The sequence below is a fragment of the Lissotriton vulgaris genome, chromosome 3_1 (assembly GCF_964263255.1).
Source record: "Lissotriton vulgaris chromosome 3_1, aLisVul1.2, whole genome shotgun sequence".
NCBI lineage: Eukaryota > Metazoa > Chordata > Amphibia > Caudata > Salamandridae > Lissotriton > Lissotriton vulgaris.
In genome coordinates this window covers 1,505,161,038-1,505,175,396 of record NC_141689.1, presented here as the reverse complement: position 1 = coordinate 1,505,175,396, position 14,359 = coordinate 1,505,161,038, and the positions used below count along the sequence as shown (strand labels likewise).

General features: G+C 44.8%; 2 protein-coding genes across 2 annotated transcripts in view; both read right to left on the bottom strand.

Moving 5' to 3' along the window:
- LOC147728074 (uncharacterized) overlaps positions 1-14,359 on the bottom strand; it is a 755,421-nt gene that overhangs the window by 79,465 nt on the left and 661,597 nt on the right. The window lies entirely within an intron of this gene.
- METAP1 (methionyl aminopeptidase 1) overlaps positions 1-14,359 on the bottom strand; it is a 264,690-nt gene that overhangs the window by 117,177 nt on the left and 133,154 nt on the right. The window contains exon 5 of the mRNA XM_086961960.1: positions 8,221-8,312. Coding sequence (XP_086818086.1) covers positions 8,221-8,312 — 92 coding nt within the window. The remainder of the gene's footprint in view (positions 1-8,220; positions 8,313-14,359) is intronic.

The following is a 14,359-nucleotide window of genomic DNA, read 5'->3' as shown; positions in this document are numbered from 1 at the left end:
ATATGCTTTTTTTAATTCCTCATTTAAGGTTTCTTGGAGGGCTCAGGGTTTTCTTTGAGGGGCTGGTTATACAAAGAATAAAATAGGAAGAATAATGTAAAGATGTCAGCATGGATGCAAAAAAGGGAAAGACCCAAAGGGGCGGGGGGGGGCTCCTTTAATAGAAAACTGTAAAAACGTAGAGCAAGGTTGTCAAGATGAAATAAACGCCCACTAATTTGTATAGCTCACAAACAGAATAGCCTCTGTAATTAGATTCGGACTGACGCAGGTTCAGACAAAATCCTTAGCAATGCTAATTACAGGAAAACAAGGATTTGCAGAGTGCCTGAAGACATCCTGGTCATTTTGTCTTTTTTGGGGGGGATGTTGGTGGGCGTCGACATATCACCATTTGGTGTTCTCCTGTGACGTGGAAGTGCTTCCTCCAGAAACTCACAAGCTCCCACCTTTGGTCGCCATCTTAAGATTCTTTTTTTTTTTCTCCTTCTCCCTCTGGTCTCCTCTTTTTTGGTGGAGGAGGGTCGGTTCGCTGGTGAATCCAGAAAATTCTTTAAACTGCAAAACTACACCGACAAGTAAGAAACTATACATTTTGCAGCGTGAATCTTTTCTGGATTCAAATGCTGTGCATAGATTTTGTAGCGGTTTGCTAGTCTTGTGGTGGCTGGGTGGACGATGACCACTGGTTTGCAAATATATGTTGTAATACCTTTTGTCCTACTGGTGCTTCTTTATTCATCTGAATGTCCACTCAATGTTTTGTGAACATGTGCACTGAAGACCATGTTGCATCCAAGTAAATGTCTTGAATTGGAGTATTTGCTAGAAATGCGACTGTTGCTCCCTTCTTCCTTGTTGAGTGAGCCCTTGGTGCTCAGGGTAAAATCTGTCCTGCTTGTTTGTGGCATAATTGTACGGCTTGAGCAATCCATCTTGCGATTATATGTTTGGTAACAGGTCATCCTAGGAAGCAGTTAGCAAAAGATACAAATAATGTCTTCCTGTATTCCTTTGTCCTTTTAAATGTAGTACAGGACTGCTCTTCTAGCGTCATGAGTGTCAAAGCTTTTTTTGCTTATGTTTTTGGATTTTGGCAGAAACTTTGGATTTGTATAGTTTGGTTTATGTGGAATTTTGATTCCACTTTTGGCATAAATGGTGGATCTGTTTTCATGACAACTCTGTCATTAAGTATTTGGAAGTAGGATGCCTGTAGTGTTCGTGCTTGTAATTCACTAACTCGATGTAGAGATGTAATTGCTACTAAAAAAGCTGTTTTTAGCGTGAGCATTTGTGACGTTGCTTTGTGTAGTGGTTCGAATGGTGCTTTCATCATCTTAGCCAGAACTATATTTAAGTTCAGTGTGGGTGTTGGTGCCCTTTTAGGAGGTGCTCTTTTTGTTCCTTCTAGGAACCTTTTGACTACGTGAGAAGTGAAAAAACATTTCCCAGTTTCCCCTATTGTATAGGCTACAATTGCTGCTAAGTGTACTTTTAACTCCATGGCTGCTATGCGTTTTCCCCCTCTGTGCTGCAAATTGTTCTTTTTCATTGTTTTATGACGAGCTGGGCTCGTCATCAGTGTTTGAGGAGGCTACACCATGACGAGCCCAGCTCGTCATGAGTGTGGAAGGGGTTAATGACGTATAGCCTATATTACTTTGTAGTAAATGTGTCTGGTATTTTACAACTGTCTTTTCCCTGATCCATTTTAAGAGGTTTTCTTTAAGGCGCCATTGGGAGTATACTCTTCCATTTTGCTGTGTAACATTTTCTTGTTGTTGGCTTTCTTGCTTCTCTTAGTACTGCCATTGGACTTTCTGGCAGATTGAGGTGTCCAAATTCTAAGTCCTCAGGAGCCATGTAACTAGGCTTAGGCTCTCTGGTTCTGGGTGAAGTACCTTTCCGTTTTGCACTGTTAATGGGTCTTTTCTTTTTGGATGCCTGTGCACTGTTCCCTGTGTTATTTCCATTATCTCTGTGAACCATGTTTGTCTGGCCCACTGTGGTGCAATGAGAATCATTGTCATGTGGCTGATCTTGCATTTGTTATCACCTTGTGGAGAAGTGGTATTGGGGGGAAAAACTTAAGCAAATATCCCTGACCAGTCTACCCATAGCACATTCCCAAAGGACTGCTTGCAAGGTTGCCTGGATGCGAAGTTTCGGCATTTTGCATTGTGGTGATTTGCAAATAGGTCGATTTGCGGAGTCCCCCATTTCCGGAATATTTTCTGTAGTTCGGATTGATTCCATTTGTGGGATGCTGACGTCTGTCTGCTCAGTCTGTCTGCCTCTACAATGTCCTTTCCTGGCAAGTGTACTGCCGTTAGGTCTATACTCTTTGGGATTGCCCATTTCCATAGTTGTTGAGCTAGTGTTGAGTGCTAAAGACAGTGTGCCTCCTTGCTGGTTTATGTAAAACATGGTGGATGTGTTATCTGTTTGTATTAACACTTTCTTTCCGTAAAGCTCCTTCTGAAAGGCTTTTAAGTCTAGTAACACCGTTTTTAGCTCCAGGAAATTGATGTGTTTTACAGCATATTCCTGTGTCCACAATCCTCTCTCTCTTTGAGGCTGTTCATATGTGCTCCCCATCCTATCTGGGAAGCATATGTTATGGTTACTGTTGGAGTTGGTTGTGTGAAAAGTCTCCCCCGTGCTAGGTCTGTTTTGGTCCACAATGCCATCTCCTGATGAACTGTTAGCGTGAAAACTACTAGATCCGCCGAACTCCCTGTTGCTTGTGACAATTGCAGTTGAATGCCAATCCTGGAACCACCTCATGTGCAAACGAATGTTGGGGATTAAATGAATGCATGAAGCCATCATTCCTAGAATCTTCCACACTGTCCTCACTGTCAGAGCTTGCCCCTTGCGGTACCGATGCTTCTCCTGCAGCAGTACCAATGTTCTCTTCTCGCTTGGGAACACCTTCCCTACTATAGTGTTTATATGTACTCCTAAGAACACCTTCTGTTCTGGCAACTACTTGTCCCAGTGTATTGAAAATCCGAGCTGAACCAGTGTCTCTATCACTTGTTGTATATGCCGTTTACAGAGACTGCATGAGCTTGTTCTTATTAACCAGTCGTCCAGGTACGGGTATACAGGAATCCCCTGTCTTCTTAGATGTGCAGCTACTGCTGCTAGGCATTTTGTGAAACGTCTTGGTGCTAATTTTAGGCCGAATGCTATCACATTTAATTGGTAGTGTTTTTGGATGACCACAAACTTGACTAGATTTTTGTGTTTTCTGTTCATAGGAATGTGCAAGTATGCATCCTTTAAGTCTATGGTTGCCATTTAGTCTCTTTTTTGCAACTAATGCATTACCTCTTGCAAGGTTGTCATTTTAAATCTTTGTGTTTTTATGAACTTGAGAAACCTTAAGTCTAGTATTGGATGCAATGTTCAGTCTACTTTTGGAATTAGGAAGTATGTTGAGCAAATGCTGTAGTTCCTTTCCCCTTGTGGTACCTGCGCTATGGCCTCTTTGGATTGAAGTTCTTGCACCTCCTGAAGTAATTGGGATAATTATTTTTCAGAATGTTTGTTTTTATTTGTAGGTTGCTTTGTCAGTTCTATGCAGTAACTGTACTGTAATATGTTTAATATCCATTTGTCTCTGGTGATATTTCTTCATTTGTGGAGGAAGTATTTTAAACTACCTCCTACTGGTGTACTATGTTGGAGTAACTGTTTGTTTAAAGGATCAAGTCTTTCTTTTTATAGTGTCCTTGGGGGGGACTCCGTGATGTTTTTGGTGAGTGGCCCACTTTTGCAATGCAGTCACTTTGCTGCGGTCTGTGGTCCTCCTTGTTGTGTTTGTCCTCTTCCCCAAGAGCGCACTCAAAAGGATTGTCTTCTCTGTTGGAACTGCCAATTATGCTGTCCCCGTTGCTGGCCCTGGCTTACCCCTTGGTAAAGTTGCTGTTCTGTTTGGTGAGAGGCTGTGGGTTGATTTTTCTCCCTGCCTGCAAGTCTCCTTGAGGGTGTGCCTCTACTCATGCCTCTAAAATGTAGTGCACCCATAGACCTTGCTGTTTCATTGTCCTTCAGTCGATTCAGCTTTTCATCCATGATGCTACCAACCATCTGTTCTCCACTGAACGGGGAATTTAGTATGTTATTCTGCACTTCTGGCTTGAAACCTGATACTCAGCCATTCATGTCTTCTCTCTAATGCCGATCATCTGCTAGATGTGTCTGCAGCGTCTAGGGCAGACTTTAAACCTGTGTTTGCCATGTTCATTCCCTCTTCCACTAAGTGGTTTGCCCTTCTTTGGAACTGTTCAGGCAGGTGCTTTAGTAGTTCTCCTACCGCTTCCCAATACTTAGAAGCGTGTCTGTTTATCAATACATTTGAGTTAGCAATACACCACTGAATTGCTGCACTCCTATCGACACTTCTCTTCATAAGGTCCATTCTATTTCTCTCCATGTCTGGCGGTGGTCCCACACTGGTTGGTACATTTGCCCTTTTCCTGGCTGTAGACGTAATGATTGAGTCTGCTGGCACCGACCCTTTGATGTACAGAGGGGCCTTTGAAGAATGGTTGTACTACTTCTCACCCCTTGGTGTGAATGCCTTGCAAGTTGCAGGCTCTTTAAATGCTTCTTTCCCTCGATCCAGTACACTTGATAGCATGGGTAGAAAATGGCTCCTTGGTTAAGTAGGCAGTAAGGTTTCTAGTAGAAAGCATGATTGCGGCTTTTCTTATACAAGTTGCACTCCATATGTATCTGCTGCCCTTTTTATGACTTGGTTGTACATCCCAGTGTCATCTGGTGGTGAAGGAGAAGTGTCTACCGCCTCTTCTGTTAATTCAGCGTTGAGATCCTGCTATTGTAGGTCTTGAGCCTCTAAGGTCGCCAAGCCCACATATGTTAGTGCCTCATCGTCACCGTCCTCCACGAAGAAGAATTCCACTTCCTCTTCTTCAAGGTGATGGATATGGAGATTCTTGTATTTGGAATCCCATATTGCCTGAACAGTTAGTTTGTGGAGATGTGCTACCCAATCTGTTAGGGAAGCATCGGTTGTGAGAATTATCTGGGGAACTGGGCCTTGAAACACTAGATTGTGAAGTTGACCCAGTGACTGAGGCCACTGCCTAGAGAGACATTGCTGTAGGTCTCATATTTAGTCGGGCAAGTGGTTCTATGTGATTACAGGATGCCATCACGGCGCTGTTTCCTCTATAAGAACCTCTGTAGAAAGTTCTAGGTGTAAAGGTCTGTCCCCGATTTTTGTATAGTGACCCAGAGGTATATGTGGTGGCTGTCTTGGCACCTGGTTTGTAATTGGGCCTATGAAAAAAGCCACAGTCGGTGTTAGTTTGTAGAGCTTCCATAGATTTTGCTACCCAAGTGTCTTTCTTCATTTTTATAAATGGCTGTGTCTACCAGAGGGGCGAAAAGACGTTCTTTATATTAATATGGCTTGCTTCACTTCAGGCTTAAATCCCGACATCTTTAGCCATGCAGGTCCATGTATTCGGATACTGGTGTTAATACCCCTAGCAGCGGTGTCAGTGGCCTCTAGAGTAAACTTAATAGAATTGTTAGTAATAAGTCTACCTTTGTTCACTACTTCTAGACCCCTTTTTCTATGCTCCTCTGGGAGATGTTGGTGGAGAAGCTCCATTTCGTCACAGTGGGCCCTGACATACCTTGCTAATAAAGCTTGGCTAGGGGCTATATGCCAATGATTAGCTGCTTGTGCCGCAACTATTTATCCGTGGCATCTTTGAGCTTGGATTCTCGCTCTCGAGGTGGTGCATTTCCAGTTATTTGGGAGTTTACACTTTTCCCTGGCATTTGATACTACCAAAGAGTCTCGGTGAGTTAGCCTTTAATTTAAAGATGGTCTGATGGTGCTGCCTTGGCCTTTGTCAATGCGTGGAGTAATTATCCTTGCTTTGACTGGATCTTGAAAAATTGTGTCTGAATGACGTGGAATACCTTTGAGTAATGGTAATTATTGTGCCCATCTCTGTGCAATAGACAAAGTTTGAAACAAAAAATCCTCTTCTATATAAAGGAACTCAATGGAATGTTCCTGCAAGTGCAATTAGGCCCTGATAAGCAGTGTCATCATCAGGTGGTGAAGGACGAGAGGGATACAAGTCAGGATGTGTGTCTGCTTGAGGCTCAATATCTTAAATATCCAAAGGATCCCCTGGTTGTGTATCGTCTGGGATATCCTGATCCTCTTCTCCTGTAGACTAAGGGGATATGTTAACTACTTCACATAAATGGGGCGACTTAGGTGGTGGAGGAGGTGTTTGTGGTGAAGTGAGAATAGGAATGTGCAATGGACTAGTTGCAGCATCCTTCCTCCTCTTCTTTACAGGTTGAATAGGAATGTCCAATGCCTCTTCAATCCTTAACTGCTTCTTAGAAGTGTGTTTTGGTGGTGGTGTCATTTTCTTAGTTCCAGGCTGAATTTGCAGTGTCTTCGGTTTCAATTCAAGCTTTTGATGAAATTGCTCGAGAATTGGCTCTGGAAGACATTTCGAAAGGTAAACAAAACATTTCGGTAGTGGAAGCTTTTATTTTGACAAAGGAATGTTCAGTTCCAAAATATGTAGTCTCTGTTTCGGTGCCAAGACAGAAGATCGTTTTATGGCCTTTGCTATTGAGGAGGTGGAAGCCCCTGCTGTAGACCAAACTTTCAGAGCCAGAGGGCAGGGCTTCGGAGTCATGTTTTCGGTGCGCATCATAGCTTATGTGCAGTGGCGGCCCGTGAGGAGGTTTTTCAATGGAAACTGATGGGGTTTGGGTTGAGGATCAGGGGCAGAGGTACGCGCTGTCCGTTGCTTTTGTGCTGGCTGCATAATGGTTGAGCCATCTTCGGATTGAGACTCGGTATCATGGATGGTGAGTGATTCATCTTGTGCCGCTGAAGCTTCTTATTCCTCTTCTTGTCGACCAAAGATGTCTTGAACATAGTCTGTTTGTTTACGCTCAAATTCCTGTCGTCTTGCATGTCGATCCTGAAGGGTCTTTTTGGACCGAAAGGATTTGCAGGTCTCACAGGTGTCGTCCTGATTCTCAGGCGAGCGGCTTAGTTACAAACAGGACGTTGGCCGTGAGAAGGTATTTTGTGTGGCACTTCAGACAGAAATAGTGCCACACGCCATTCTCCGAGAGCTGTGGAAATGAAGTTTTTGCCTTGCACGGCCCGTGGGCCGAAGAAGTGAGGTGAAGACCCGCTATGGAAAGACTGTATGGGACACAAAGTAGACGATCAAGAAAAAAAAACGTTGAATGGGAATAACCAACCCGAAGGAGTCTCAAACCGGAGTGCGAGATACTACATCAGAATCTGTCATTGGAAAAAAAAAATCTGAAAATGGCATCTATGATCATGCGCAGTATTACCGAGAGGAGAAGTCACACAGCCTTGTGACTCGAAGAAAACTTCTTGGAACAAAAACAACTTGTAATCGTCAGAGCCCAACACTAGATGACTGACTTCTGCATGTGTATCTACAGCACACATGCCACGAATATGTGAGTTTAACACGATGGGAAAAAAAGTAAACTTTTACAGAAACAGTTATTAAAACAAGCCTTTACCCGCTTGCATTTGTACGAGTTATTTATGCTGTGTCTGGCTCTGGGGAACAGTGTGCGATGGGATGGGGGGGGGGGGGAGGGGGGGGGTGCGTCTTATCAGCTCTACTAGTTGGTGGGTTCCTGGTGCCCGCTTAAGACATCAGGCTGATGCCTTTGGTATTAAACGGGTGTGGCATAGTCTGATACATGCATGTTGGTTCTCAGCTCAGACCGGAGAGAGAGTCCCAGGTAGAGGCTAGTGTATTTACACAGAGCTGTCGTGTATTTACGATGTAGTGCTCTGCTATCAGACTGTGCCCACCCTGTCATGGACAAAGCCCAACCATCGTGTAAGAAGGCTGTGATCCCATGCCTGGAACATGTGGAGAAAGTCTGTACCTAGTGTGTGGCAGCAGGGGCTGGTGGAGTCATGCCATATTTTATCATGAAGCCAAGGTGTGGTCTCCAGGCACGTATCATATCACATAGTTCTACAAGTGGCCATGATAGGACATTTGGGGAACTGCACAAAATGTTAACCCATAAATATGTGGCGGGCAAAATTATGTGGAAGTCAATATCAGGTTGTTACATGTTTAACATGCATTATTTTAACACAAGTAGAGTTATATGATACATATTTCCACTCACCCTACAAACTTGTCGCATTCCTTCTATGTCTTCTGTACACAACACTTTTATTTGTGACGTACCCTTTAATGACTGCTCAGATTCAGAGACACCTACAAAAGAAAAGGGCTAGTAAATCCATCAACCTAAGATTCTTTATTCAAATCACTGTTCTAAGTTCACTGTTTTAATTCCACGGGCAGAGTGCGGGTATACAAACTTTACTTACCTGTTGCAATCGGTTTGGGCTTGTATTGTTTTAAGTGACATGCTATGCTTGTTCTTTTTCTCCCAAATCCCGCTTGACCTTAGATTATGTATTTGTTACCCCACTGAAGTACATGCATGTTTAGTGTGTCTAGTAAAAATCTGTATTCAATATAAAGAATTCCAATAATACTTTCCTACATGCACGAAGGCAAGAGAGCTTGATGTGAAACTACAATACAAGCTGCAAACCAATTGAAAGAGATAAATAACCTTTGCAGCATGTGTTTATGTAGATACATGCTGTGTATAAACTGTAATTTTCTATAGCTAGAGATAACCCTAAACTGAAGACTTAAGACGTCGAAATTTGGTATCAAACTTCTCAGCACATTAAACCGACACTGATGCCAGTGTGGGATTTAATGTAAAATGCACGACAGAGGGCATCTTAGAGATGCCCTCTGAAACTCAACCAACTCCCAGTGACCTGACTGAGTGGCTGCAGAGGCTGCCACCACCAGACATGTTTCTGGACCACTGGGTCGAGAGATTGCCGCTCTTGGGGGCCTGAAACAATGCACATCCTTGGACAAAGTGCCAAGCCTCCTCCCCCAGGATGGGCAGGGTCCACGAAGGAATAGCTTCAAAGGCATACCGCCTTTGTGAGCCTCTCCAGACAGCTTGCTGTAATCAGCAACTGGTCCCCACTGGTTCTACCCCCCCACTTTGGGCGGGAGACCCGGCGGGAAAAACAAAGTGAGGAAGAGAAGTGTGACCACCTCTGCCAACTCCACCCCTCGGGTGGGGGAGGCGAAGAAGCACAACCTCAAGTCCCGTCATCTTGAGGATGGGGGGACCCAGCCAACCAGGAACAGGCTCCTGCCCCCCTCCCACTGGAGAGTGGCAGAATAGGGGGTGTACCCACCCCAAGGGAGGGACTGATTGGTCCCTGACCTTCACCTACCTGTAACACCCCTAACTTTAGAAGACGACGCCCACTGACTTGGCTCCAGGCCTACCATCGGTCTCCCATCGAACCTGCTCCTGCGAAATCCCGGCGTGTCCAGCGGCCAACAACTTCACAAACCCCTGAGGACCTGCCTGCATTCACTTCCCAAGCTGTTTTTCCCCGTGAACACCGGACGGGTTTGAACTGCAGCTTCTGGTGCCAACCAGAAACCACGAATCCAGCACACTCTGCACCCGCCGAGCCCAGCCCGTGTTTGAGTGAACAAACACCACGAAGAGAGGGCCCCCCCCCCCGACGATTCGGACCAGAATTCCGGCGACCCCTGACCTGTCTCAGGCCTCCAGACGACACCTGCAGCCTCAATCCAGAGGACCCCCCTACAACAACCAGAGCGGGTAAGAAACGCCAAAGGGCCCCCAGCACCCGACGCCCCACGGCCGTGTGTGCCCAACCCAGCGGTGCCTAACAATACCTTTACATCCCAACTTACCCCTCGAAGTGGTGGTCACTCCTGGAAGATCCTCGTCCCATAGCCTGCAGTGTTTATTTACCCCAGAGAATCCCCACTGAAATCAACAGGGCACCCGTACTCAAAACAGCACCCTGCACCCAGCTGCCCTAGCACCACTGAGGGTGCCCCTTTGGGCCTAACTTGGTCCCCAACATGCCCTGAGCTGAACCCTAGGAGCTTTGCTCCCACAACCCTGTGGCCTGCTTGCCAGCCTCCACCAACCGAGTCCACCTATCCCCCATTGGATAACATTCTGCACACGGCCGCCCAAGTGCCATAGAGGGTGCAACAACAGTGCATCAGTGACCCTGGGAGACCCCAGAGTCTAACCCCAGAACCCCAACTCAAATGACAGATTACTTACCTTGAAAACAATAACTCACTTTTCCTCATAGGATAACATAGAAACTTTTTGGGAGAAAAAGTGTCGAAGTGTCAACTTTTGAAAACTGGAAATTTCCTTAGAAATCAGCTGAATAGGAGGCGTGGCTTGGTGAGCAAAAATGGCGGTCGGAGTGTGCTCCCGGACCCCTCCGCCATCTGTCCTCAATCCGCATCACCAGAGAGCCAACTCACCGTGTAATCGCTGGTCTCCTCGCCGTTATCCCTCCAGCTGCTTCCTGGCAGCCTGCAATCATCCAAGGGGCGCCTCTGGGGCGAGATCAGCAGGCCAGCCAGACAGGGGGGCAAAATGGCGGAGGGAGACAGAGGTGACCAAACTCTAGGACCTCAGGAGCAAACTGGCTCGATTGAGTTGTCTGGGTTTTCAGAATATGACCTTATCTTGATCCCGAGTGAAAGACTGGCATGTGGATCTTCTCGTGGGGTACAACAGATATTTCAAGAAGGGTCGAGCACTAGAGATGTCTAGCCTATGAGGGAGCCATCAGGATGAGGGTAAGTGGTTTGTCAAAGCTTCTGGACCACATGTAAAAGGAGTGGGAATGGAGCAACAGCATAGGCAAAGATCCCTGACCTGTTCATCCTTATAACATTGCCCGCAGACTGAGGATATGAAAAGCTGGAGGTGAAGTTTGGCATTTGGATGTGAAGTGATGACTAGGTCGACCTCAGAGATCACCAACAGGAGTAAGATTTAAGTGTGGAGTTCCCACTCGTGGATATGTTGCTGCATCCTACCGAGCAGGTCCGCAAAGTTGTTTTTAACCCCCCGGGAGGTACTCCGCCAGGAAGTGTATCCGATGGTAAAACAGATACAATACAGAATACTCTGCGCTAGTGCGTATTACTACGGGAAAAGTGTGCTGCCCTACTTCTATATGTAATAAACTGCAGTCATACTGTCCATCTTTACAAGGACCACTTTGTGTAGGAGGACATGAAAGAAGGATTTAAGAGCTTACTGGATAGCTAAAACCTCCATGCAATTGACATGTAGGCCTTGCTGATGTAGTGACCACAAATGCAGAACTGTCAGTTCTTGGAGATGCACTCTCCAACCCCTGAAAGAGAACAGTACGTGGTGACGGTTTACTATTGATTATGGTCCATGAAAGGCTAGCACTGCAACAGGTTGTTGCTGATTCACCACTGCAGAAAGCCAAAGGTGCTAGCAAGTATCAACACTAGATCTTTGCTCTGACCAACCGCTTGTAACCAATGCAGATTAGCACTTCTAGAGAGGGCCCATGTGTAGTCTGGCCTGTGGGACTATGGCTATGCAGGAAGCAATCAATCAAGGAGATGCATTACTGTTCTGACTATTAGGTAACGATATGGCTGAAAAAAGGCAGCAGCTGTTGCAAAGCTTGTACTGTGCCTTGGCTGGGGTAAGCTTTGCCCCTGACTAAATGGAGGTCGGCCTTTATGAAGGGTTGAATCTGAAGAGGCTGGTGATGGGATTTGGAGGAATTTATGGAAAATCATAAGGCCACTAACTTGTCCCACTGTGTTCTGTGGCACCAAAACCAAGGACCCACGCATCTGTCATGCTCCAGAGGGATTCCGGCACATACCGTTAACCTCATTCCTGCAGCCTCAACTCCCTTACTCTCCTTATACGGACAGGTCAACAACCATATCTTGGGCTGCTGCTCGTTTGCGGGCAGTGGCAACCACAAGGGCACCCGAGGGTGCATGCCTTCTAATTTACCAGTGGTCAGAGGGAGAAGGCTTATATTTGTTCTCTATCCTGGGTGCAACGACCAGGGATTTCACTGTGGCAGCCTGAACATACCTTTTAACATGGGAAGGAACTGGAACAAATGCTCATCTGTGGTTGCAGACTGCCAATGAGTGGCTACAGTCAAGGAGAGGTGCCAATTGGTCATCTTTAGTTAACAAGGAACATAAGGAAAACCTGTGGAAAATAGCAATGACCTGAATATCAGGCAGGCAGGTTGGCTGCGCTAACGGGGAACGGGGGCAAAGCACCTTTGCCAAAATGCATGCTCATTTCACACAAGAAGTGAGAATCTAAGTCACAGTAAAACAATGAGGTCTCACATTAAAAATGGGCCTGCACTCAACTACACATAGTATAGAATTTAAAGGAAGCAGCAGGCCCTCAGTTGTCACACTTGCACATTTTGTTTTAAGATAATGGGTAAATCGTGCCAAGAGGAAGGGGGATCAAAGTCATCAAAAGATATTGGGATGATAGGAATGGTGAGACTGACCAATGACATCAAGGCTGGGTTTCAAGCAGTGAGAAATAAGGGTGCATTTCTCATTCCTAGAAAATATCACCACCCCAGGTGGAGATATTTCCCTAGTGTTGTAAATAACTTCTTTTCATTCAGAGTTTTCTGTGCTAGAATGAGGGATAACAAGCAGACTTTGCATTAATTGCACTAAATGCACAACGTATTGCCTTTTAATCTGGCCACTCACTGTCCAATTCTCAACCGCCCCCAATAAATGTTGCCATTTGCATCTGAAATCTGTCAAAGAAAGACTGCACATACAGTATTTACTGCACTACTTTGAATACCAATCTCTGTGCAAGCTCCCATTTGAACAATTATCAGAATTGTACACACTATTTGTTATCCATGCTTAAGAGGCATCATAAGCGTAGGTGAAATAACATGGGCACTTTACTATTCCTATCCTGCTCAGAGACTCAGACGGGTCTCAAAATGAGGAACCTGTGAATCAAATGAAAGGAAGCAAAACGGATGGTGCTCTCTGATATTACGTCAGACACAATGCCTTAATATCATCAATCTGGATGTAGAAAAGTATGTTAGAATAATTTGCAGAGAAGGCGAACAACTGAAGAGGTGCCACTGTTTCAGAAAAGTGCTGTGCTGTGATAGCAGAAAGGCAGCCTGAAAACCTTTGAGGAATTACAGATGGATTAGCAGGCTCTGAACATTGTAAACACGATTGCAATCAACATGCTTCACGTTGTCACGTGTAAGAAATCGATACTCTGTATCATTCTCCATTGGAAGAAACTGAAAAGATCCCATTAGATATCAGAAGCCTCATTAAAAGTATCAAAATAGACACATTGAAAAACATGTGTTAATTATGCAAGTGACTGGATGAACTGAACAACGGAGTAGAAAGAAATACTCGCTCTCCATCAGAGCGTAAACTATGTAACCCATTCCAACCTAAAGATTATACTTCTCCAGATCTTGTATTATGGTCTATCATAATAACTAACTGTACAAAATAGGTCTGGTTAAAACAACAACGTGTACTGGGTTTAAGAATGAAGCATGCTTCCTCTTCCATAAAATTTCAGGGTGTGAGGTATTCTAAGCATTTTGGGCAAGATGCTAACTGAACTGGCGGCAGTTTTAAAAAGAACAGTGGGAACTTAGTCTACGTCTTGCTGTCCAGGGGGAGTGGGTGAAGAAGACTTACACAGGAAAACATTCTATGCTCAAAGTATGATTTGATTTGATTTGATTTTGGGTTTTGTAGAGCGCACAGCTACCCTTGGGTATCCCGGCGCTAGTGAACACAATCCTGTAGGGTGGGAAGTCGTGGGGGGAGTGCTCAGGGGAAGAGTAGGGTCTTCAGTCTGTAATGTAAGGTAGATGAAATACTGGTAGGAATTTATGTAATGCACTCACCCAGATATTAATGAATGGGGTTGAGGAATTAAATGGGTACGTAAAAATCTACCTGCCAAAGTCGAAGTTGGTCCTGAAAGTAACAAATATGGGCTCCATTGCGGGAGGAATAGCTGTGTTCAATGCTGTTGGGTGATTGTCTTCTGGGGAGGATCTTGGACTAATAAGGATTGGACAGATTGGTTTTTGAGCCACAAAAGTTAAGGGGTGAGAATGTATGTGGAGCCATGTATATTTGACTGCTATTATACTTCTGTGTTTAGTCAGTCAGTCAAACCACTTTATTCGATTAATTAAAATCATAAAAGCAAAAGAACACAAGACAATAAAAGACATAAGGGCGATACATAAATGTAAACAATTTCGACACAAATGTATAAATAATTTAAAACTCCAACGATATATCCGATAAGAATA